The 27624-nt window shown below is 41.7% G+C and overlaps 1 protein-coding gene across 3 annotated transcripts in view; it reads right to left on the bottom strand.

Annotated features, from left to right (window-relative positions):
* LOC129188826 (adhesion G-protein coupled receptor D2) overlaps positions 1-27624 on the bottom strand; it is a 102133-nt gene that overhangs the window by 12942 nt on the left and 61567 nt on the right. For all 3 annotated transcript variants that reach the window (XM_054789854.1, XM_054789856.1, XM_054789855.1), the window contains one exon: positions 7324-7406. In XM_054789854.1, coding sequence (XP_054645829.1) covers positions 7324-7406 — 83 coding nt within the window. The remainder of the gene's footprint in view (positions 1-7323; positions 7407-27624) is intronic.

Here is a 27624-nt window from a genome sequence, read left to right as displayed (position 1 = left end):
GATATTAAGGGCTGCAGGTTACACAGCCCTGGGGGGGGGGGGCAACTTTAGGGATGGTGATAGCGAGCGAAGCAGGAACACAGCTACTATTCATTCCTCCTGACCTGCATTCAGACATAAACAGGAAGTCCCCTACAGGAAGGAAGTCATCTTTTTTTTACAGCGGTGACAACAGCATTATGTGACAGTTGCACGTTTCATGTGATCTTATGAGCGTTATTCTGAACTTCATGTGGTACACACCACAGTTTGACAACACAACATACAAGGTCGTCCTGTATGTTTGTGTTCGGGACTAATATTTTGGAGCTGCAATTCCTAGTACCATTAAAAAGACTCTTTCCTGCTTTGGCCACAGCTAAACCTTGTTGAGGAAAGTCTTGTTGCACACAAATAATTAATCAACGAGGGCCTAAACGAGGGACTAAAACCCTTCATTTCCCCTGGACCTCAACTCTTCAGCATAGCTGTGTAAAATACTAGCTCACTACTTTTTCAGGCTAACAGCTTCTCATAAAAGACCTTCTTGAAACACACACTCACATAGCACAATCAGAGTTGTGCAACAGTTGCATAAAAAGGACTGGAAGAGACAGACACATAAAGGATTAGTAGGCAACTGCGATATAGACTCTCTTCGTCCGTCTTCCTCATCGATGATATACCTGCAACCAAAGGTATTGCTCTTATTTTTTCATACAATTTGAAAACCTTCTCAAAGTTGTGTGATCATTGACTACTTCTCCGATAGCAACGCGGTCCACCGAACCAGGAAGAAAGGCTAAAAAGAAGAAATAGCCGTCTCGTGTGCAAACACTGCCAGGCCCCCTTATACTCACAAATGTTCTTCTGGATGAAAGAACAACATTTCCCACAGAGACTCTTCAAAAAACGTGTCGACAGGCACAGGACAGCACTTTTTTTCCCTCCAAATTGAAAATTCTCATTTTTTTAATGTTCCTGACTTTGATTCTTCTTCAAAGGAATCTGTGAACAGGAAGTTGCGCATTGTTTTGAAGAGAGATGAGGAGGATTGATCATTTGTTCTGTCCACTACAAGGGTAGTTTAACTGCGCTGGGCGAAGGACGAGGTAGAGGACGGTTGCGAGGGGAAGTAGGCCAAAAAGGAAGTGATTTAATGTCCAAAAAGACATGCACTTGTTTTCCTCCCGTCTCTTTCCTGTTGTGCTCCGATAGGGACTTCCTCTCCCCAGTGGGGGTGGATGAGGGTGTCATCTGTCCATCCATCCCACCCAGCGCCACCCATCTACAGCCCACGGAAATATCAGTCTTCTCCCGTACATCCCAACGAGACGAGTAAAACCCGTAAATAGGGACACAAGGAGCGCTGCCTGTAAAGTTTCAGCATTTCACAGGGCTTTTATCTTAAATGTGTGCGTGCTAAAAACCCGATCCACACTCGTGTATCGTGCATGAGCGGTTGCCTATGCATGACGAAAAAGGCCTCAACTTCCAGCCATGGCAGGAGCAGGACGATCTCTTCCTGTCTGCCTCACTATCTCGGTGACCAACTCCCTTCCCATGTGCTCAAAAACCCACACACATGCACGCACTCACACATGACCAACACCAACCTTCCGTTATTCATTCAACAGCATCCCTTGCACTGGTGCACACACCCCCCTACGGATGGAGGAAGCTCTGCCTGTGTCTGCCGAGGATATGAGACGCAGCGATGGCACATTAACGACAGGTTCCGTGACAGCAGTACGCATTAGCCTCGCTGAACAAAGCGTGGTCATTTTTTAATTCGGCGTGGATTGTTCAAGTGAAACAATGGCCCCCGGCCCCACTGGGGGGCAGGGGAGGGTGAGAAAGGTGAGTTTGTCAGTGGCGGCAGCCCGGTGTTTTTTTGTTTCAGGCTGCGGATGATCCCGTGGGTTCGGTGGGGTCGCGGATGAGAAATATCACTGTGGTGCAGTGACATCCGCTGTTTTTCAGGTAACTAACAACAAAAGGGCAACAATGGGATGGGGAATTAAAGGCTATTCACATGCAACGTGAGATTTTCACAATGCTAACATGAAAATCCAGATTTTAAAAATAAACACTTCAGACTCAGCACCAAGAGGGCCGAGGCCAGGGGTTGCCCCGGAGCCAAATCACTTCGTAAGGAAATAATATCAGTCGTCTCTCGCTATATCACGTTTTTCCAGAAATGAATGAATTCATAAATCAGCACTGTTTTGTGGTGGACTACGGTCTATTAGTGAAAACAGTAATGTAGCAGTAATGACACAAAAAATTGATGAGACAATAGCTTACAAGACATGACCTTAAAACTGCATGAAGCCATGAAGTCAGCCATGGCATGTCCCACATCATAGAGTGTGGAAGTGGTAAGTTTTGTGACTTCATATATTTGGAAGAAATAAATTTGAGGCTAACTGGTTAGCTCACTAGCTTGCTAGCTCGTCAGCTTGCTAGCCAGTGGTGGAGCTAGGTGGCCGTGGCCACCATTGGTCACTCATCGGCCAGCCCACTGGCCATCTAGACATTTCAGGTATCAACTTATTCCTAGGTGAGTAATGGTCTCACCTTGGCCACCCCAATTAAACATTTCTGGCCCCGCCACTTCTACAGGGTTCTACTGATGTTAAAAACTGTATTTAGAGTCATAAACAGGTTTTCTATGCTAAAACTATGCAAATATGCCATTTATTAACATATCGTGGTCAGGTCTAGAACCAATTAGCCGCTATCAACGAGGGATGACTCCATAGTAATATTTGTCAAAGAACGTGACTAAAAATATATCAATTCTTTGCTGACACAGTGCAACTGCAGTACAGCCAAACCTCAGTTTTTCAACGTCCCAGTTTTCATACGATTCAGTTTTTTGCCTTGGGAAGTTGCAACAAATTTCGGGCTAATCCCAACATCGGATCAATTTTTATATCTCCAACAAAATGTCCTTTTTCACTCATTTGGTAGTGGAGAAACCTCTTGGCCCCGCCCTGGCATTCCTCCCAGCTGGTGTGATCTATGCTAATAGCGTCCACTCATGCAGAGCAGTAGGTCTTAATGAAAAACCTTTGGCTGGTGATCAGTGATATTGATCAGCCTGAGCCACAGCTTTAAGCAGGGCTAATTGATCAATCACCACTGCTTGCTTTGGATTAATGGAACATGACCGACCCCGGGTGTGCTTGTGTGTGTGTTTGTGGGATAAATAAACATTTACACACACATATCCAGGGAAATACGTCTTTGCATTGACGTGTTGCTTAGTGTGCTTTTCCAGTTTTTATCTTTCATTAAAATTGAAAAAGTAGAGCAAGTCAGGTTGATTAAATGTATTAGTGAAAGAAAAATGTACGCATGCTTTGTTTACATTTTACTTTTCAATTAAAGTGATGTATGTGACTTCATGAACCCTGAACGAAAGTTAATATTGCGCATAAATAAGCAAACATTTGCTTTTCACTACAAATATATTTGAAAATATAAAGTCGGTGTCTACCACTGATTAAACAGAAATGCACGTAGGTGCTTAGCAGAGCGTAGTTAGGGCACATTTCAAAGAGAAATGTTCCAAAAGGACTTCATTACGAGGCACAGAATGTTTTCACGCGGTGTCATGATGTCAAGTGTTGTTTGATGGCAGCTGGATAAACATCTTATTCTATCATGTCCTATAAAGCACCGTATCCGTTTACCCCATGGGAAAATTGCATGCGTCTCGCCAGGCCCGAAGATGACATGACACCAGCAACCCCCCTGCCAGGAAGCACACGAGGCACACGGGCCAAAACAGGAAACCCCCAAAACACCCCTGTCACTTACACACATTCATGACCCTCCAATCAAATAACTGAATGACTCGCTGGCCTCTGGTGTGTGCGTGTGTGTTTGGGGTGGCTTAGGGTGGGGGATCCAGCTGGCCTGTCAGGGGTCTCCCAATCGCGTGTGAACAGCATACGGAGGGCGAAAACACTCAACGGGCTGCAAAGGTCAACTGGGGTGAGTTTATCTGGGCAAATACTGGAAGATTGTGTTTTGTTTCATCGCAGGAGGCTTTCCAAATGTTGCTCCTAAAATTGGAGGATGCAACGGGCAGACGTTCAGGCCTTTCGGACCCTGCGTTTCTTTCTTCGGTTGGCTCTTTTGCATTTTTATGTCGTTATGTTGCTTCTTTAGCATCTCCCAAAACAAGTGCAGTTATTCTACATACATTGGAACCTTGATCGGCGTAATTAATCCGTTCCAGGCGGTCTGACTCTAACCAAAACATACTTTAACCGAAAAAAAAAATGCATATCTAAATAATCCCTTCCAGAACATTTTTATGGTTTTACATGCATAAAACAATTCTAAATACAAATAATTGTATTTTTACCTTACTGAAGACGTGATTTTTGTCAGAGACACAACTGTTGCAGCGAGATCAACACGAACACCACCTTCCTGTTTTGCCATGAGTTATTTCTATTAAATTCAATAGTGTTTCTCACCTTCTTTGTGAAAATGTTGCACTTGCTACTTTCTTTGGCTTCATTTTGGGTTCTTTTGCAGCTGTGAGCAAAAAACAGCGGAGGCTCGAGGCAAGAAACACTGTTGAATTCAAGAAATAAAACGGGCAAAAACTGGCAAAATGGGAAGGTGGTGTCGGTATTGATCTCGCCGCCTTTGGCAACAATCACGTCTTCAAAGAAGGTCAAAGTAACCTTAAATGTTCACGTATCCCTTCCCATCATCATTTATAAGTATTTTCACGCATTTCAACTTATAAACTATAATTGCAAAACTATTTTTAAAAATGTGTTGGTGTTAACATTTTTGGCTTTCTGGAACAAATTCAGTGGATTGTGGGAAAAATTTATTTGGTTAGAGTTGGAGCTTCTGGAACGCATTAATGGTGCTAACCAAGGCTCCCCTGTACATAGAAAAATTGCAACTCTTGACAGATGCGAAAGAAGCAAAAAAACAAAAAAATGCAAAATAACCACCTGAAGAAAGAAATGCAGTAAACGTCGACCCTTTTGCTTCCTGCAATACCTCCAGTCACCCAAATACATGAACAAAAAATAACGTTGTTTTACATGCGCAAAACAATGAGAAATAATTTGAAATGATGAATGAAATGGATAACTTAACATTTAAAATCATTTTTACCGTAATAGAAGACGGTGAGAAAATCGGTCACACGGACATCATCTTCATACTTTGTTAGCGGTGAGTTATTTCTTGTTTCAATGGTGTTTCTCACTTTTTTTCTTGCTGGCATTCGCAACTTTCTGTGGCCCCATGGCAGGTTGTTTACCAGTCGCACGCAATAAAAAATGCACGGAGCAACGCGTGGGGCACTCCGCGGAATGATACGATACAGGACAATCGCGCTAGTTTCTGACGTGCAATACTGTACAATAAAGGGGCAAAATTTTGGGCAAAAACTGAATCATACGAAAACTGGGGCGTTGGAAAACTGAGGTTTGGCTGTATGTTGAATCGTGGCGTTGCTGCCTGACAATGGCGGTGAAAAAACGACAACTATTGTAAGAAAAGCACACGGTGCACTCAGGTAGTAACATTAGCCAACACACTGACTTTCAACATCTTTGATTGCAACGCAAAGCCCTCGAAGGTAAAAGCCAGGCAATGCACAACACAATACTGCTAACCCCCAGTATTTATTCAACCTTGACCAAATAACCCGCCAGCACACCAACCCTCCCATCCTTTGGCTGATTCACACATTGTGTGGAATGGGACCGTACTTCCATCCAATAACCTCTGGTGTGAACTTAATTGTGTATACTCAAGTATTGGGTTTCGAGCCATGGACTGGTGCCGTAGCGCTCAAAGAGAAACAGACGCTATGAACTTGACAATGAGGGAGAAGGAGATAGAGTGGAAGAGAAAGAGAGAGACAAGGACCACCCAACAACTGAGAAGAAACAACAAAGCTGGATGGAGAGGAAAGTCAGCTTCAATCACTTTGGGGGAAGGACAGTCTGACACTGCTTCTAAAAGAATCAGACAAGGGGGTGGTGGAAAGGATGACCCTTAAAAATTATTATTTATGTAAGATCATTCTTTCACCCATTTTACTGTCGTATATTTCTTTTCATTTATTATTTCTGTTCTTTCATTCATTTGATATAATATGGTATGATGATTATTATTGTTAAGATTTAAAGAGCTAAATAAATCCTATTTTTTGCATTCTTTTTTATTTTTAATGTTTCTTAAGTAACTTCAATGCAATAAAACGTCAACAAAATTAGCCCAACAATGCAATGTTTTAACATTTTATATAAAATTGTTTTATTATTATTACTATTTAAATATCAAAATGAATAATAATTTTGTCATTCATTTTGGATTCTTTATTTTTCTTTAGGAAATTTTAATGCTGCAAAAACATCAAGAAAATTAGTCCACCAATTCAGTGTTTGTACATTTTATATAACATTGGATTATTATTATTACTATTATTATTAGTCTACATTATTTACATTTATTATTATATTATTATTTACGTATCTTAATAAATTTATTAAATATTATTTATGTGAACACATTGCTCTTAAAATACAGTCAGAGTCAGTGTTGTTTTTATTATTTAAAAAAACAGTGGTTGTATATGTAGTATAATATTTAAAAGTACTCAAAAATACAGTACATGGACGTGTAAAACACGGAAGATGTAGTACTGACACGCGTCACCAGGGGGACATGGGAGCACAAATGGCATTGAGTTGAGCGTGAGAGTGTGTGAGGACGTATGAAAGAAATAAAACAGCTGAGAGAGACAGAGGAATACAGTATTGTGAGTTGGGGGATTATTTCAAAGCCGTGTTAATGTTCACTGTCAGTGTTATATTGATTATTATTGATTTGATTTGAACTACTTATTGGCATAATATAAAATGTGAGCCCCACTTATTGACATGAAGCATCAAACGGTGGCTTTATGTTTACAACCTCTATATAGTACTAACAAGTACCCACATTCCTTTTTAAGTGTTTGTCCCATAAATTCAATACTCTTAAATACACATTTTCATTTTCAGTGAAGCACTGATTGGCGTTTATGGTGAATATTTATCTGCTTCTCATGAAATGTATTCCAAAATCAATCAGTGGCTTAACCCAATGAAACGATTCCAATGCATCTGAATAAACAAAATGGCACTGACCAGCTTGTTACACCGCAGTTCAGAAGTCTAAACGTTCAGTCTGACTTGAGTCTGTTTCTGTCCAAAGGTTAAAGATCGAATGCGGTTGTTAACCCCCCCTCAACTGTCTGGCAACGCAAAGTCTCAAAGTCCCACTGCGAGCGACTCAATTGTCAGTTACCTTCCTTTGCAGATGAGCGCCCGTGGAACTTTGGCTGGTGGTGTTGTCGACTCTCGTTGGAGCACAAGGAATGGGCAGCTGAGCTGGAAACAGACACAGACATGCACGCGGGGTTAGGTCAGCGTGTGCGAGCGTGCTTTACGTGCACGTAAGCGGATGTGTTATAAATTGTGACATGAAAATAAGTTTCGCTGTCTTTGAAAAGCTGTACAGTGGAACCTTGGTTAGTGTCATTAATCCGCTCCAGAAGGTCCCGACTCCAACCCAAATGTGCCCTCATCGAATCAGTTTTTCCCATTATAATGCAATTCCAACTAATCTGTTCTAGAAAGCCCAAAATGTTAACACAAACACGTTTTTACAGTTTTACAATTATAGTTTTGCATGCAGAAAACAATTTAAAATGCATATAAACATTTATAAATGACGAATGAAAGGGATAAATCAACATTTTGGGTAAATAAGTCACCAAGAGGGTTTGGAAAGCTGCCAGATTTAGTGAGAAAACGGAGAAGTTTGCAGCACTGAGCTGCACATGAGATGGGAAGGAGGGGGAAGCCGTTCACGGATGGAAAATACGTGAAAGAACCGCTCACAAAAATATCAGCTCATCCATTCTCCCAATTAAAAATAAACAGGAAATGAAAAATGGCCTCTGCCAGTCAAACGTGAACCCAAATGAGCTTTTTGATATTAAGGTTGGCTGCGTTTTGCTTTCATTTCAAACAAATATGGCAACCGCTCAAAAAGGCTTCAAAGATTTCAGCGTATAGGCGTACACATGCTCGTTGCACTTCTGTTTTTTTATTCTTTTGTTGTAATAGGTAACATTTAAAAAACATTCCAGCTTATAAAAGTTTATAAGTGTAATGTTTTGCAGCTCCAGACTTTTTTTTTTTTTTTTTTTTTTTACTGGAAGAGGAGGCAAAATGGCTCTTTTGATGCAAAAGGTTGCCGACCCCCGGTCTGTAACGATACCCGCATAGTCCGTGCGGTATCGTTACATTATGTGTTCACACGTGTTTTCGTTGCACCGTGAGTGAGGTACATACTCCTCCCAAATCGTCTGCCTGTGCTGCCTGTCAAGTCTGCTCTCTCAACAGGCCCTCTATGTCTGGATTCATCTCCCTGGCCGACGGTTGATCCGCTTCCACCAAAACTAATTTCACTGTGTCACGGCATGACACCCCCGCCACAAACCAAAATACTGCAAAATATCTTCATCTGTCTCCGTCTCATCTACATGTGAGAGGGCAGCACGGCGGGGGGCAAGCCAGAGGGAGAAAGGTCAACGCATCGGAGGAGTCCATCACCCCGACGTGACAGAGCTGCTCTTGATGAAGGCAAGAGGAATGAGGAGAAAATAGCAGGGAAGGAGAAGGTAGGTGGCCTAGAGGGGCGGGCTTTGTTGGGTTGTCTAGTTATTGGTTATCAGCCAAAAGTTCATCATGGGCTGCAGTGTTGGCTGACAGCCACCGAGTGCAAATCAATCACCGTACTGTTGGTCCATCACCGACATGTGCTGCCTTTGATTGTCTCTTAATTATGAGCTAACTAAACACAGACATCATAGTCGGACTCGTAATGGCCGTTTGGTGGCCAAAAGCACGCTAGAGGGTTTCTTGCAACAACAAAAGCTGTTAGCCAAACATGTATATCCAGTTCAGAAACAAACAGATCACAATTCCTGCTAGCGTCTGGCATGAAGCAAACAGCTTTTAATAGCGTCAAGCCCACTGCAGCGTGTTTGGGACCATCTGTCCAGTCCATTGTTTTGCTCTTTGGAAGCCCAACGGGTGACAGCTGAGGTTTGGGCTCCTATGAAGACCCCAGCCAGACTATTTTCTCTCTGCCTGTCATCCATGTCTTCTTCCTTCTGTCTTATTTCACCTGTCATTTTTTTCCATTCCTTAATCATTGTATAGCAGTTGGCACCGACTGGTTGCAACCACGCTAATTTAGCAAGCACAAGAATGGAGAATTCTAACGTGTGCCAAATAGAGTGGCCTGGTGATAACCAACCATTGGTGCATGACCAAAATTGTTAGATCGGAATTGTATTGCGGGAGCCGCAACACGGTGGTTAGCATGTTGGGCGCACAGTCAGGAGATCGAGGGTTCAAATCTTTGCATGTTCTCCCCGTGCGTTTTGGGGTTTTCTCCAAAAATATGCATGCAGGCTAATTGGAGACTGTAAATGTTCCATATGTGTGAATGGTTGTCTGCATGTGCCCTGCCATTGCGTTGCCTTGCGTTTATCTGCAGTTGAACTTCTACCCTCGGCTCCAACTCAATTCCTGCATTTCAAGTTATTAACTGGATGGAAAACTATACGTGATAAACACAGCAGGGTCTCATGATAACAGTCATGGACAACTGGATCAGGGATGTGGCATAAGGTCTCTGGAACCTAGAGGAAGAGGGTTTGGGTCCCACTGTGGACAAAAATAAATTGCAACTAGTTATTGGAGAGCTGCCAGCGGATGCTACACCGGCTCGCTCCTCCCCCTGCAAAAGCTCTTGCGCAGCGTCATATGCACCTCTGCAAAAATCGAACCTGAGGCTGTGATTGGTAGGCTTATAGAACATTATTTCCTGTCTGGCATATTGTGGCGCGCACAAGTCCGTGAGGACCAGGCAGCTCTTTTTTGACAGGAGCCAATGATGAGATATGAAAAAACTCAGGAAGCACTTGTCAACCCCCTGGAAATCGCAGGAGATCATTGCTCAGTATAACAGTCTGACTCACGGTGTCATCTTACCAACAACATTAAACTCATCACGCAACGACTTACCACTCAAAAGGTATACCTCCGAAATATACAAACATGTACCAATACGAGTTTAAAATGGGGAAAAACCCTACATTCTAAAGTTTTCCCATAATGCATTTTGTTTGAGCAAACCATTTCATTGGAGAACAAACAGCACAGAAAATGGATGGATGACGCTGCAATGTTGCCTCTGTCCACCAGAGGAAGCCAGTTGACCCACAGTCATTGCAGCGCCCCAATGAATGCGTGACTCAGACACAATGCATTACGGAAAAACCTTTCTCCATTTCAAAATCACTTTGGTACATGTCTGTATTTCCGAGGTATACCTTTTGAGTGTTAAGTTGCTATGTGATGAGTTTACTGTTCTTTGTAAGATGACACCGTGTGTCTGACTGTTACGTTGTTATACTGTTATATATAATGACCTCCTGCGTTTTTCAGTGGGTTGACAAGCTCGTGAGTGCACTGATAGCTCGTGATTGGCTCCTGCCAAAGAAAGAGATACCTTTTCCTCACTGACTTGTGAGCGGCACAGTCTTTAAAAGATTAGTAGTAGTTCTGAAGTAAAGGAGATGTCACAAGATTAGAATTTAGCCATAAATTAGCCGCTCCGCTGTATAGGCCGCAGGGCTCAAGGTTGAAGAAAAAAGTAGAGGCTAAAACATCGCAAATCACGGCACGTTTTGAGTCAATCCTATTTTTGCTGTCAGTTTTGAGGTTTAATTACACGCCCACCATGTGGTGTGTCACTTTTTCCAAAGGCTTCTCAACAGTGTTTTTATGCTACTTTAATGCAAATGTTCGGGACAGCATATTTGTTGGGAGAATCTGAAGGTCGTAAGATGCAGTATTGCTGTCTTTGAAAGCATTCACTCTACGACGAACAAATCCGCCCCACAAGAACAGGCTGAATATAAGGTTGCTCGTTCATAGTTTGAGGGGTACACTGGAGGTTTAGAGGTGGGGGTGAAAGCTGGGTTCAGGAAGTTTTCACTCCTTTCTTCCTCGTGTGCCCCTGGCCTCTGCGACTTCAAGTCAGCGTCTGAAAGAAGCCAGACGCGGCCGGGATAATCACCACCTAATAAGAGGTTATATTGAAAGCAGCCTGGTGCTTGTGCACTGCATGTTGGAAAAAGGAACGCGCATGCACATGTGCCTTCAATAAAAAAAGAAAAATCAACTTCAAATAACGCGCCCACAAAAGTCGGGGCAGGTGTAATTACGGCGCATGAGGACACACTTCAGCAACAGCAGATCACTCCAAGTTGACACACACACACACACACACACACACACACACACGAGACCAACAAAGTCTCATAATCACAACACAACACACACTAGATCCATTTCCTTTCTTCCTTTACCACCAACCAAGAAAAATGTTCAAATGAAATATTAAAGACTTTCTTGACGGTGAGACAGACGAGGACGTCCACGGTTGGGAGAGTGGTTAGTGTTAGTTGTGTTAGTTGTGTTAGTTGATAGCTGTGGTGAATGTAAACCTTTTTATTCAAGTACATGAAATTCCATACAGCCTTTCAGGACCATTAGTGCAAGAGTCCAAATTAACCCGCATCATTTCTGAAGGGCTCATGAGCCTTGATGCACCAAACACATCCCGCCATTACAAATGGAAAAAATGACCGCAAGGTCAGTTTTAAAGAAAGAAATATTAGTGAAATAAAGCAAATGTAATTCTTGTGAATGAATTAAGGATAAGCGGTGTCTTAGTATTCATCTTGCCGTTTGCAAATCTTTTTTTTTTTTACACATTAAAAAGTACTTTTTCCATCATTTGCATACTTAAAAGAAAAAAAAAAACCTGTTGGCAGTGAATCAAAGTTCTTCCTAAGAACAGCTGAAGGATCTTTCTATCCACTTCATCATCTCAAAATCAAATATAATATATTCAGCATTTGAATAGCAAGGTGTGACTTTGATGTATTTGTTTCATAGCTGGGTGAATGACTAGATATATCTTTATTACGGCAACTGTAAAGTTCTGCAGTATAATCATTCAAACACAACTTCAGTGGTGGACATTCAAATCTAGCAGGGCGGTCATTTGCGTATCCTCTCATGCCTTCATTTGCCCCAAACTGGCTTCCAGCTCCTGCATTTTCTCAAAGTGCATCTCGAGCAGTGATTGGCAAAAATCTGCAAGTAATTGAGACGCCCCCAAAAAATGTGTCACTTAGACACACCAATCACACCTCCTCCCCCTCCAAATGCAACATTTGCAATAAGAGTGTCTGTTGTACTCATTACTTTAGATTCCCTGTGTCTCTTAAATACGCGACTGGGTGTGTGCATTAGTGCACATGCGTGTGCGTGCACATGCGTTAAAATTTCCTTACAATGCTTAACCTTCTGCACGCTGTGCTCTCCCACTTCCTCCTTGCTGTCGAGTGTGTTTGCACATGCAAATGATCCATGCCGAGCTCTTATCAAATGCACGTCTGCCACCTTGTGGCCGTTTTCATGTTTTTATGCCTTATGTGTGCAGTTGCCTCATGACCTCTTTTTGCCTCTCGTGCAAAAAAAACGTAATCTTTGGGATCGGGCGTTTGGGTTTATAAATACGCATACATTCATCTTTGGTATTGAATGAGTTAATAACCTGTAAAGCAGTCAGGTGACCTTTCAGTATGCCTCAACATGTACAGTAAAACCCTACCTCCCTACCAATTGGTCCAAACACCACCTAAATGGCTCCTGACACCATCAGCACCAATTCTCCCGTGTTTTCTCTTCGCCGTGACTACGAGGACCAGCAGCTGTAGGCCCTCACTGCTCGTGCTCAGCCGGTGGAAGGCAATAGGTTTAGCAGACGAGGAGGCGAGGCAGATTTATGGCAGGCGAGGTGACCTCTGGGGCCGTAACACGGTGATGGGTGAGTGGCTCTCAACGGTAAGCTACTGGCACTTGACAAAGTGCCCGAAGCAGAATGAATTTACTTCTCTTTTCCTCAATCATCAAGCAGCCACTGCCCTGACCCCCATCCTGACTGCTATAACAAGATCTCCCATCTCACAAGGGCCTGAAAAATTTACTGTCACATCTACTTTTCAATGAGCTCAAGTGAGCACTTCTTTCACCTTCAGCGGAGCAGGTACCTGTGTGCAGGAGGACTAAGTACATGAGAAGATGTCTGGATACGCCCACCCACGGCTTACAAGCAACAATATCGTCACAGCGTTTTCATCACTTGAAAAAAAAAATACTGCACGAATTGGGTTGTCCTGTTGCACAAATGATTGGCTTTACGATAAAGCCCAAAATGATTCATACGTTGGCCAAATTTTGAGTTAAAATGCGGTTTTATTTCGTCAACGTGCGTCTGGTACAATACTGTATTTTCAAAAATGAAAAATAGAATCAAAACTCTGGATTACAGGATGCAAAAGATTATTATCATCAAGGATATGAATCATTTTTAAAATGTCAAAAACAGTTATAATTGGTATGAAAATAAATAAAATATTGAATGATTTATTATAATTATTTGTATTCCTTATTAAAATATTGAAATTAAATGAAAAGGGTATGAATTTGGGGCTTAACTGTACCGCTGATGCTTGTTAAATAAGACTTTCACCTCTTTTTTCCACAATAAAAATAATCCCAAAACACACGCAAAAACAACATTTATACAGGTATGCTAAGCGCGCACACACACACACACACACACACACACACACGGACACACACTGAAAGAGGGAGTTGGCCAAGGAGGAACATAAAGGGCACTGCAATACAGATGTCAGCAGACACATTTACTGTTTATATTAGGAATCAATCTACTCTATCACACACACACACACACACACACACGCACACACACACGCACGCACGCACACGCACGCATTATGAAGTTTGTGTGTACGGCCGCTTTCATCAGCTTGATGGCAGTAAAGTAGAATTGAATGATCCTGGTAGTTTTTTTACATGCAGTGGATAAATCCTGATGCACACATATCCATTCACCTTTCTTTCTATCTTCTCGCCGAGGTAAAATCACTTTGAATGGACGACACTAAAAGAGTCCCAAAGGTGTTTTTGCCCTGCTAAATAAGGAAATCACAAGGTGAGAGACTATTCTCAGGATGATTTAATGCATTTTTACACTGACTAACTATTTCTTAACTATTTTTTTACGACTCTTATTAGATAGAGCATGTGTACATAATGAGGCATCTTGTAAATGCAGCAGCCATTTAAATGCAATTGTAATTTTTTTAATTGTATGCAGGGGTGTCCAAAGTGTGGCCCGGGAGCGATTTGTGCCCCATGGTTGTTTTTTAATTGGCCCTTGGCACGTTCTAAAAATACAAGATTAATGTTGAAATATTACAAAATTATTATTATTATTATTATTATTAGTGATTTGAGCAAGAGAGAGAGAAGTTGTAATCTTACGAGAAAAAAAAAGCTTTACAAGAATAAAGTCATAATTGTACCAGCAAAAAAAATGTAACTTATGAGGCAAAAAGTTGAAATAATAACGAAAGAAAGACGTTATTCTTTTAAAAGTGGAAAATAAAACAAAGATTAAACTTGCGACTTTTGGAAAATTAGGTTGGGAAAAAGTCATAATAAAAATAAAGAGAATAAAGTAAAAAATATTGTAGTATTGAGGGAAAAAAAAGCGAGAAGAAAACTGAGATATTTGCACAAAAAAAAAAATGGAAACGCTTCGTCACCTATGTCGCAACGCTGAGATGCAAGCTGTTTTTTGTTCCTAGATATAACGTAACATCTTAGCACGTCTACATGGGTTGGTTTACAACATGTACAACATCAAAGTGCCGCGTCCGCCTGCATCCTTTGATTTTCCAGCAAGCGGCCCGTGGTGGTAAAAGTTTGGATGGACTGTGTGTCTTTGGTGCATTAATGTTGCCCCTTGGAAGTTTCTTTTTCTGTCTTTATTTTACAGACCATCATGACAAAGCTGTCCTGAAAGTGCCAGGAAGCCACGGAGCGGTGTTAGCATGGAGTCTGACCAGGTGGGACGGAGGCTCTTCAAATGCAACACCTTTGGAACGCCTGAGCCTTACATGTGTCAAATACTCCATTTTTACAGAAACGGGATTCCATAAGAACTCTATCTTTGTGTTTTCCAGTCCATGCCACCAAACTAGTTACACTTTGAAAATATAGGCAAACCTAAAATAAATCCTTCTTCTCCGTGTACTCAAACGTCTATTAACTAGTTAGATTCTGACTGTTGGGGATACAAATTCCACTTGTTAGCTTTCAGAAGAGCCCAAAGCCATGCCTCTCCTGCAAACGGTTCAATGACAGCTTCGCATTTACTTTGGGTATGCATTTTTTTTGGCAATTTAGCCCAAAAAATCCAGAATGCTAAGGGGTTAAAGGTCAATTATTTGCACAAACACGGTCCCTACACGTCACTGGCTGGGGAAACGCTTTTTCAGTAGATCCTTTTATGGTGGCAGAAGAGCGAGATACTCCATTTGTGTGTAATGTTTAACATCCAGCGCCCTTCCTTGGTGTTCATTTCCAAGTTCACATTGTCTATAGCACACTTTACAGCACATTAGTCACACACGGGGAGCATTTGGGGCCGTGAGATGCCTTGTTCAGGGTTCGGGTTGGTGCCAGGCCTCGCTAAATGATCTGATCTGGGAAAACCAGCATCACACCATTGAGGTTTACACCTTTGAGTGACAGGGGGACTGTCCGCATAACCACAATACACATGTACTTGGTTAATAGCGTAACACTAATTTACAACCTTTGTGGTTCTTCTAACCATTGACGGTCTCATTTCCCTCTTTATATTGTCATAAAACCTTTCTTTTATTGCTCGCTCTTTTGCCCAACCTCACCCGCTGGAATAATGTTATCACGATGAGGCAATAAAAATAAGGGATTAAACATGTGTACTTTTCCAGAGACAGTGTATTAAAATTTATTGACTGTCTCACTCCGTGCCGAGCCGTCACATCCGCCCCGCAGCGGCGGACAAAGTGGGTTACAAGTGAAAATAAAGAGGGATATTAAAACCTCTTCAATAAGCCACTGTAAAATTGATCAGGCTATAAAAGGCTTGCGCTGCTCCCTCCCACCCAATCTGAGCACCCGAGCGTGTCGGTAAAGGAGTTGGAAAACCGCGTTTTAAAAAGTAAAAGACTAATAAATGACATGGAGAGAAATGGAAAGGAAATGTCAAAACCAAAAACTGCTTGGTCAAAAAAACAGTTGAGACACAGGGAGACATCCTGATATGGAACGATTTCATTTGATGACCCATTACTTTCACATCCAATCAGATCCCATCATGTTAAAAAACCTGCCTTTACAAAGACGATAAAACTCATTTTTTTTATTGACAACGTCAGAGAGGTTTGAATGAGTTTATTAGCTGGTCGTGTTATTGCTGTGCACTACATCATGCGTGCTTTTAGCTAAGGGCCACATCAAGATGGCATTCTGTGGGGGTGCCGCAAGGATGAGATAGTTTACGCTCAGCGCTCAAGTGGCGCCCTCTACAGGTGGTTACAGGCGCCCCCCCAGTAAGTGAATGAAACACAACGTAAGAGTCTATATTGTACCGAGCTTGAGTCAAACAGGAAATGGTCGGAGGCAAAGTTCAACGGATATAACAGACGGTCATCATCTCCACCCACCACCAACCATCATCACGCATGATCAAGATCACAAGACATGCTGAAGTCGTACGTTGGTAAAGCTCACTCCCTGACGTTGAGCGATGCGCTGAGCGTCGAGCGTTGAGTTCACTGTGGGCTTTTAGCTCAAAGCCGAGCACCGTCGACTTTCACTCCGAAGGACCTTGGTTCGAGCCCACGGCAGAACACGGGGCTGTTGTCAAAAGTCCAATAATGAAAAAAACAGCAAACTGTGAGTCAGTCTGACTTGGTTTAGCCTTGAATGCTAGCTGAGGTGTCGAAGGGGTTGCCTTAGGAGAAATATCTTCTTCTGAAGCTGTGTTTTGAAGATCAGATAATATCGGCTTTTCGCCATGAGATCAGGCCAATCCGGCCACCGCACTGGCCATCTAGACATTTCAGGTATCAACTTATTGCCACCCCTATGTGAGTAATGGTCTCACCTTGGCCAACCCAATGTCTACATTTCTGGCTCTGCCCCCGCTGCCACGGGAAGTGCTGCTCTCACCGTTGGCGGTTTATACTAGAGACCGTCAATAAATTACTATTCCGCTGAAGAGAGTTTGTTAAAAAAAAAAAAAAAGTAATATGTCAAGTAACATGTCAAATGATTAGTCCTACACTAAAAGTATTTTGCACGCTCATTTTTTCCAATGTTATATTTTATTGGATGGACTTTTATTGCAATCTTTTATTGGATTAGGGACCTGACTCACAGAGGTTTGTTACAAAAGCCAAACAATATTGTCGGTCACGCTGTGTAATAAAAAAGTTAATTCAGCAATACTTTGAAAAGCTATTTTCACAACCATATTCAATTCTACAAATTCAGGTTTGTAACAAAAGCTCATTATTTTGAAAAAATCGGATCGCAAGACTATAAAAAAAATTCGGATCGAATCGGATGCCAAAAAATGTGGATCGGGACATCCCTACTATATACTGTACAATTTTTCACAGCTATAAACTACAGCCCTAAAGCCCTTGTACTGATGGTATTTCCAGTCATAAACCTAGGCTTGGTCTTTCTAGGCATGGTTCCCTCAGGGTTGCGTTGTGTTGTGCCCATAAATTGACATATAATTTGAATTGGAGACTCTAAAAGTGTTCAAGTCTAAGTGAGTGGTTGTCTTTCGTCACATGTTGGCACTTTGATTGACTGCGGATCGGTCCAATGTGTGCACATTGCTCACTGCTCAGTGAAAAATAAATTTAAAAAAACACGTGAAAGCATATTTTTTGAATGTGCACTAATATTCTTTAAGGACAGTGTCCCACATGGAGGGAAAAGAAGGCCAAGAGAATTCCAGCACTGAACAGCGACGCTTTGGGCTGAACCGGTAGTAGTGGCTCAGCAAACACGGTTTTTCTTTTAACTTCCAATTCTCCTAAGCATCCGAGCTTCACAGCCCCCTGGGCTATTGCCTTTCTCAATCTGTCCCTGGAGAGGCAGGAGTTATGGTCCCTGTCGATTGAGGAGAAAGGGATGTTATTCCCCTGTCACCTGGTGGCCGTGCCGCCATCCTCCTTGCCCTGATCTACAGCCTGATTCACCCCTCTTAGCCCCTCCTCTTTCTCTTCCCTACTTTGGCTCATGGTAAGCTGTCGGCTATATGGTCGCCATGGGCTGTTGAGATCCACATGATGGAAAAGTGTTCTGGGGAATGGAGTGGCGAGACTGATATTGGTTTTGTTGCGCTGCTGGCAGCTGTAGGACGCTGCAGTGGTGAATGTTTCGGCATTGTGCCGGTCAGTTCATGTATACATTTGCAATAACATTCGTCACACGGTTGATACATCAAGGCAAAGAGGAGAGGTCATAAAATGTGTGGGTGGAGCTTAGAAAAACATATTTACAAGGAGAGGATGTGAGCGGGTGGCCTGGTGGAGGTGACCTTAACTCAGGCGGACGCAGGTCCAAGTGCAACAGCTCAGGATTAAGTAGGAATTGTAAGAAAATGTAGAGCATATGTTTGAAACTGGCAATTTGCAAGCAACTTTAACGTCACGGATGAGCTAAAATGGTGACTCTGCGCCGATAAAATACAGTCAAACCTAGGTTTTTGAATGCCCCTGTGTTCGTATGATTCGTTTGCTTTGGACTGAATCATTCTGCAGCACGATTCGCTTGCCCTGTACGCTTTAATAACAAAACCCGAGGTACCACTGTACAGTATACTGATATTACGACTTTTTGTCTTTTTTTGCCATGGTTTCGGTTAAGGTTATGAAGTTAGAGTTAAATCCTCTAAATAAAATGTCAAGTACAGCAATCCCTCGTTTATCGCCCATAATCGGTACCAGACTTGACACTGATGAGTGAATTTCCGCAAAGTAGGATTTCTTAATTATAAATGGAAGATTTTCATAGAAAACCTGGTTTACGACTTTGTAATGAGGTTTGTAACATTATTAGAGCCCACCAGACATGAAACAACACCCTATAGTCTTTTTGGCTAAGAGAGCAATGAAAGTCACATATTTTAAAATGTATTTCCATGAGAGCCATATCATATTTTAACATTGAATAAAACTAAATGTGTGCATTTTTAAGCAAGACCAACAATTATAGAATATAATAAGTCTCTGAATGTATAATTGTAGCATTGTATAATTTTAGCATTTAGCATTAGCATTATTGCCATCCAATAATAAATCTAATATTTCTTACCATTAACGCGTCTTGTGGTGCTGCACTGTTTTGCTCCGTACTCGGAATCTTTTTTTTTTTTTTTCGCCATCTTGTTCTTCAAAAGGCTTTGCTCTGCAGAATTAGCTCGCTGACTATTTGACGAAAGGAGGGAAGTTTACTTCTTGACCCCTCAATGACTCGGGTAGACTACCGATTAATCAAGTTTTGGGGTCTGACCCGGATATGGGAAGGACAGCTGGCGCCGGCTCTGGACGAAAATGGATGCATGAAATTCAAAGCGCAAAGTGGAGAGGAATTACGGTACGGTATTGTTCGTCAACTTTGAATCCATACCATCAAATGGGTTCCCCCCACCGGGGGAAAAACACTTGTACTGTAGGTTTCAATCAACTTCTACATTACCATTTTTATGAATGAATGATTATGAATGAATACAATCATTTGTTGCCAATTGTAGTGCATTGCTTCCTGCACAAAATCAAATGAAATTCTCAAGATAGAGTGAATTCATAGGAAAAGACACTGAACCAATGACTGCATGCGACTCTATAATGTGATCAAGGAGATTTGGGCATTGGTCTGGAATGTTTCCCTAAATTCCTTTAAGACCCAGGTCCAGTTTTGTGTGCGGTTTCCACAAAGTTCCTCTAGAGAAAAACTCTCATGGTTTTAGTTCTCCGTTTGAGTTAGAAGACCAATCAAGAGTCGACAAACAGCACGGCCTCTTTAAAGCGCCAGCACCACCGACGAACATCAGCACTGACATCAGTATGTCTGACACACGCTGAGGAGACGACTTCCAGACCTCGCGCTCCTCAGATCCATTTCTATAATGGCCAGCACTCGACCTCTTGCAGGCCTTATGCGCCATCCTGGTTTGCGAGGGTCTTTCTGGGTGAAGCAATAAATAAATAAGCAGATAAATAGATGAATAACCCAGAAGAATGGGAGCCCGTGTAGCTTAGCCATCCATCATACATCCTATTACCACGCACTCAGCGGCACCTGCAGTATGTATAATGCAGTCAACCTTTGTAAGCAGATACAAATCCGCCTCAATTTGTTATATGTGACAATGCCACAGCGTGCTCTGTTGTTTGTCTGAATTATGAATAGATCCCGCTCTCGGGACTTTGGTCTGCGTGTGACAGCGCGGCGTTGTTATGCAGAACAGCCGCATAAAATAAATCTGAGTTTACGCTTTGCAGCGGCTGGGCAAATATGCATAAACAGTTTCCCTTACAGCCACTTAAGAACCACCAAATGGACTCCATATTTCATTTTCTGATTTGTTTCATTGGATATGATGGATTTCAAATGCCAGGGTTTACTGCGGGTACAGAAATACTCGAGTGATGGATTTCTTTTAAAATGATCAAAGGAACTGGTGGTGATTTTTGACATGATTAGGAGAAATGTTAGCCAAGAACAAGAGCAATTGCAATTTCAATCCAAATCCCAGCCGTTTAGTCATTTCACTGTCATTTAGAACACTTCCACTTACGAATGTTGCCAGTAGTGTTCAAAAGAGTACAAGCTGGGGGGGGGTGGGAATGAGCAAAAGAATGCGATCTTGTAGGCAGAAATAAACAAAACTGATGGAGGAGTAGCAGAGAGCAAGGGAAAGCACGTCGGAGTGAGGACCAGGAATGTAAATACATCACAAAGCAACAGCACATTTTACAGCGACCTGTTTGTTTGGGTGTTTACATTACAAGGCTACAATCAAGCCCTCAATGCTTTGGCCCACATCAGCCCATTTAAGCAACCAAGAAAATCACAGTCACACACACGGGCACAAACCCAACCAGTTCCATCCACTTGTTTGCCAATCACTTCCAAATGCAAAAAGGATGCAGGAAAATGTTGGAGGAAACCTTTTTTTTTTTTTTTTATATAAACTTGGCTGAACTTTTTAGCCCTATTTGGTAAGACCAGATGTAGAATTAGCGCACATCACTTTTCATCAGAAAGACAATGAACACTGCTGGTCCCAAGCCAAATACCACAGGAACACATGGACTCGGCACCTGCATTGTGCATTTTTCCTGGTGTGGTAATTACGAACGTGATGTAACTTCCCACAGCACCAAATGTCTACTTCCTTGTCACCCAGGAGGTGTCTCAACATCACTCATCTTTTACACTAGCTGGAATTCCAAAACATGATTGATGATTTTCTAGCATGTTTTGTACTTTAGAGATAAGCCAGTCCCTCTGACAACTAGCTACAACTTTCCTCATGAAAATCTGGGAGAAAATTAAGAGTTTTGCCCGATTCCTGGGAAAATCCTTGCTCTTAGCGCTGACTATCCGTGCAGACCTCCACAGTGATGTCATTTTTCAGGAAATCGGCTGTTTTTATCGGCTCTGACCTCTTTTTCTGAAATATAACCTGCGACGAAGCATCTTAGCTCCACCGCATATGATACCACGGCAACATATCCTGCTAAGATGTTAGCCAGCTTCATAATACTGCATTTCCGGAGTTAAATCTCAAACTTATCCTGAATAACAGGAAATCCTGCTTCATAGCACAGGCCTTTCATCTTTGTGTGTGTGCGCGTGTATACACCAGGGGTGTTGAAAAGTTTTCCACCGAGGGACACAGATTGAAAACTGAAAGGATGCGAGGGCCATTTGCTATTTTGTAAAGCAACAAATGCAGATGTGCATTTATATAGTTACAGTACATATAGTTACATATAGTTACATATAGTTACATATAGTTGAAGAAACACCTGCATCTCAGATCTGTCATATAGGCTCTTTGCTCTTTTTGTCCAATTTTTGCTGTTGTTTCTTACATTTTTTTAATTTTCCAAATATTTCAAGTTCCTTTTTAAATAATCTTCATACATTTTTTCGTAATATATGATTTTGTTCCCATATTTTGACATTATTCGATAATTTTATAATTTTTTCCCCCAACCTAATTTTACAAGTGCAATTTTATTTTATTTTACTATTACAACTTTTGAAAAAATAATGCATTTTTCTTTAATATTTGAACTCTATGCTACTAAAATGACATTATTGTTCCTTATAATATTACGAATTTATTCTCGTAAAAAAAATTCCCTCATTAGAATACAACTTTTTTCTCTTTAGTCTTGTAAAAATACAGCAGTTTTTTTTCCCCATTTCTGCTGTTTTTTTTTCTTAATTTCCAACTATTTCAACTTTCTTCTTGTAAATTTTCGTCTCATAATTCTGACTTTATTCCCATAATAATTGGACTTTATTCTCGTAACATTGTAACTTTTTCCTCAACCTAAATTTAAAAATTACAACTTCATTCCATGTTTTGTTTGTATCAAGACTTTAAACATATGATTCATATTTTAACTTTACGCTACTAAGGTTATTTTTCCTCATAATATTACGTTATTCTTGTCAAATTCCTGCTGATTTGTCCATTTTTTTGTTCTCTTGTTAAATTATATTTTCAGAATGTGCCGCAGGCCAATATAAAAGCAGCCGTGGGCCACAAATGGCCCCCGAGCCTTACTTTAGACACCCCTAGTGTATACTAACGAGTCACATGAGCAAACTTAGTTGATGGCAACAACGGACTATCAATGAAGTGATGGTACTGTAAGACATACAAGCCATGAGACCTCAGTTCAGCTGTTTTGTGACTTTCCGTTTCCATCTTCCAGTTTCCGCTTAAATAAAATGTTATTCACTCATTTTATCAATTTATTTTGTGTTTATTCTCAACTCAGTGAAAATAAATTGCATGTAAACATACGCTGATGCATCTCAGAATGATGATTCCAACTACGACTTGGTCCAGAGCGTCTTTAATATAGAAAATGCTAAGACTTGACATTTAACCTTGTCAATATTGCACAGTAATTTCCACGGTGTCTGTTCCACAAAGAGGAGTTGCACATGGAGAAACGGTACCCAGATGACACTGTCATTACACAATTTTTGTGGAGCAAGGGGATCCTGTTGCATGTCAATGGATTGGGCTAAATATGCATGACATGTTGTGCTGTGTCAGAGTAAGGCTACAAGGGTGGGGAGGGGGTGGGGGCCAACAGAAGATGCATGCAGTAGACCGCCACACCACTTTACAGACAAGGCCTCACATTTGCGAGGGATGCGAAAGAACACATGTTAGGGAGAAAGGGGGCTCGTGTCAGATGTCAGCAGTGTGCAGGCATATGGTTCCTACAAGCTGACTTCCAGAAACTGGAAACGACACCAAGGATCGGGTTTGATCCGATATGTTTGAGTGGACCGTCTTTCTAGATACGGTGGAATCTCTAAAGTCGGCCACGGTCCGTTGCTAGAAACATTTAGCATTTATGGCTTGTTAGTGTCCCTCTTCAGTGAACAATAGCAGCTGAAGAAAGAGGGTTCTGGAGCTGAATCTAATCTAATAATAACCACAGTGCAAAATCCAAGAAGAATGTCAACCTCAAGCTAACAGGAGGGTGTGGAGGTGTAGGAGCAAGCCATGTGTTAAAAATAGCCATTTTATGGACGGATCAATTAGTCGCTGATTTTTGGTGTTTGCTGGTAGGCTTAGATAGATCAGATCATAGATCATAGATCAGCTGCATGAACGGAGTGAGCCCTTTGGTCAGCCACACAGTCTCTTTTTCTCAGTGGGGAGAGGCAGGGCTGGTAGGATACACACAGAGTGCAGAAGAGTGTAACGTAGTACAAATGAAATACTTTTTCATTGTACTTTTCTTGACAGTAATGGTAAAACTTCGTCTTGTCTCATTCTCCTGTATCGCCTCGTCTCGTGTGTCGTGCTTGATTGTGCAACACTTCGCGAGCGCTTTGTTTGTCAAGGTCCAATTCCTTGCTATTCTTCAAACAGTTCAGCGGGCCAGACTTGGCAGTTTGGAGTTTGACACAAATGCTTTAGGCCGGTGGTTCCCAAACTTTTTACAGTGGAAATATTCAACATAATGAATTGGTTAACTCATTTTATAGTAATTACGGTTCAAAAATGTGTATTTTGCATGGTCACATCGTATGACATGAGTACCAATACATATCTTCTATTCCAGTCTGATGTTTGCATCCTTCCTTTTGAATGGCTTGAATTGACAAAGCAGTATCCCGAGTCCAAAAATCCACAAAACCAACGATAAATCTTCATTTTTGCGCTGTGCAGGGATTGGAACACTAATAGAAATGAAATCTTCGGGACTAACCACTCTTAACGCACAAATAATCATCAAACGCATTTGTTCGTATGAACAACTTCATGCTCTGTCTCCTTTCTGCTCCGTTCTCCTTGCGCTGTGAGGTGCTCACAGCTAATTGTTATTCATTCATTTTACAACTGGCGCACCCCTGGGGGTATGCATACCCCATTTTGGGAACCTGGGCTTTGACTTTGGAGGTGTCACAGTAGTTTCAGAGCACCATTTTTTTTTAAAGAGATCACCCATCATTTCACACAAATGTGAAATGGGAAATGGGAAATGAAATGGGAAATAGTTTTGCTAATATTACCAACACTGCAACAGTTCTGCAGTAATTACTCATGTGGAGATGGAACGTTGGCATCTATATTAGAACTAGTACAATGAACATGACAAGTTTTCCACCTGGCTGACTGGATTAGTCTACCTTCTGAGCTGAAAGGATTCTTTCTTTTGTTCTAAAGATGAATGTCATGATTAAGGCACAAATTACCCACACGCTTTAAGCTGGACAGCACAATGCACGCCGTTCAAATAAGACAGACACATAAAACAGCCTTTTTAAGACAACTGCTTGGCTGTGTTTGCTCGTTGAGATGGAGGCGTTAACAAAGCAATAGGCCCACATGAGCTCACGCCGGCGATCTGGCATATTATTCCTTTTTAAAAGGGCTCGCAACCTTCAACTTAGTCATTGTGCGGGGCCATCTCATCAGGAATGCAACACTCATGCGCATACACAAACACCCACGTAACCTTTCCCCTTTCAATTCAACCCCCCCCACGCCCCCACCACCACTAACACCGACACTTCACCCCCCGTTCTGTCATATTGCACATGTCCTTGTCTACTGCTTCTTCCTTTGTGCTTCCTCGGCTTCGACACTCGACATAGCTCACTCTCTGCCAAAAGACTTGCAGCAATAGAAAGTAATATTACAAAACAGTTACTTGGAAAATGCAATGGTAAAAGTACGGAACTGCAGTATATAAGCGTTTGCCCACACAACTATAAAGTATTTGTGGCTGTGGGTTGCCAGGTGGGGGGAGGAGGGTGTCTAGAGGGGTCGGAACACTCGCTAAATACTGTATAGGGACAGATTCGCCAAGTTGGCAACGCTCATCCCTCCTGCTACATTTTCTTAGTCTCTGGCAGACGCGTGAGGTGTGCTAAGAAGCGGCGTTACGCTGCCATCTACTGTACAAAATTGGAACGACAAGCTACATTCGCAGATGCTACAGTATTGTGTTCATATTAGGGCTGCCAAATGATTACAAATTTCAATCACACTAATTGCTGCTTCTAAATGAATTAATCATGATTAATCACCATTAGCAACTATGTGTGAAATATGACCATTTTGACTGCAGTTGATGAAGAGAAAGCTAAATGACAGGACAGGGATGATATATATTTGTATGTATTAACAGCGCCACACCAACTGAATATGTCAATCAAGCTAAAAGACACCACACAAGTCTAAAAAGCTGTTTGTCTAACGCTAGTCTCTTTAATAGTAGCACAACATTTGAATCATCCCAAGTGAGTGATAAGAATATCCACTTCATGTTTTTCTTTATCTTCCTGTTTATTTACACACACACACACACACACACGCACACACACACACACACACACACACACACACTATAAAGCCATTTTTGTGATGTTCGGAGTGTCCCTGAATGCATCTCACAGTGTCATGATGAGAATGAGGAAGTGTGGTTCCCATGATGAAGGGACTAGAGACGTGCATGAGTAAGAGGTACATACAGTACACGGTGTCGGGATCCTGTTGATGTGTTCAGGTCAGAATGAAGTTAGAAAAGAGCGTCAGACGGCTCCACTGTGCTTCCGTCTGCCGTCACAACAAAGAGAGGCGGGCTTGCTCTGGTGCTTATTTGTTAATTACACTGAAAAAATTAAGATAATTAATGAAATAAATGAGTTACTGCCGTTAATGCGTTATTTTTGACAGCGCCAGTTCATATGTGAGGGCAAACAGGTAGAGCCAAGTCTATTTGTGGCGGCTGTGTGCAGCAAAAAATGTACAGCGTGTGCTATAGAATCAGAATTAGCTTCACGTTTTGCTCAAGTGTGGTTTGGCGTTTTAATTCAATTACAAATAGGTTTCTGCATCTACAGCAAACTCATGCAGAATGCACATTTTGCAATCCAACCTAATGTACACTAGTACTTTTCTTATGTGTAATATTAAAACCTTTAAGGAACCCAATCACCCATTTATTTCTATTTTCTGCATTTCTGTCCCTGTTAAGCAATACGTATTAGATTCAGTCACTGTCATGATTAGTTATCGTGTATTGTGGGTACAAGCTTGCCTTCGTGTGTGTTTGTGTGTGTGTGTGTGTGTGTCCCTGACACGTTTAATGCACAGCAAAGGTCCTTACTGTACTGTATGTCTGAGCGCACGGCCATAAAGCCAGTCAATCATGCACATGCAATTTGCATGCGGTAGCATTGAGACGGGAACAGATTGAAGCAGCAAATGGTCTGAATAATCTAATCTGACAAACATTTATTTTAGTGATTGTGTTACATTAAACACATTATTTGTGGCGCAAGGCCTCATCCGTCTGCTTAAAGCGAGGGCTCACCGGCATGAATGTGACATAGGCAGTGACACTAACGACTGTGCACTGAGTGAGTGAGAGAGGCATTAAGAGTGTCGAGGACCATGCAAATCACCCGCAAAGGAAAGGCTGTGTGTTACAGTGCGAGGGCTGCACGGGGCTGCGCACAGCACTCGGAGTACAAATACGGTCCCGTCAAAGCCATGACACACAATTTGTGCCAACTGATATCTTCGATTATGATTACACATGCATATCAGTGGAAGACGATGATTGACCAAAGTACAGTCATCAGGCGATGCACAAGGATGCGTCTACAAGAACGAGAGCGAATAAACCACTGCTAAGATCATATGTAATAATTAGAATTGATAATATATCACAGTGATGCAATATTTCCTTTAACCTCATCTCTCACTCTGTAAAGTTGTGGAATTGGGGTT

Source organism: Dunckerocampus dactyliophorus, chromosome 10 (assembly GCF_027744805.1).
Source record: "Dunckerocampus dactyliophorus isolate RoL2022-P2 chromosome 10, RoL_Ddac_1.1, whole genome shotgun sequence".
Lineage (NCBI taxonomy): Eukaryota > Metazoa > Chordata > Actinopteri > Syngnathiformes > Syngnathidae > Dunckerocampus > Dunckerocampus dactyliophorus.
The sequence above is the reverse complement of the archived record's forward strand: the minus strand, read 5'-3'. Positions and strand labels throughout refer to the sequence as shown.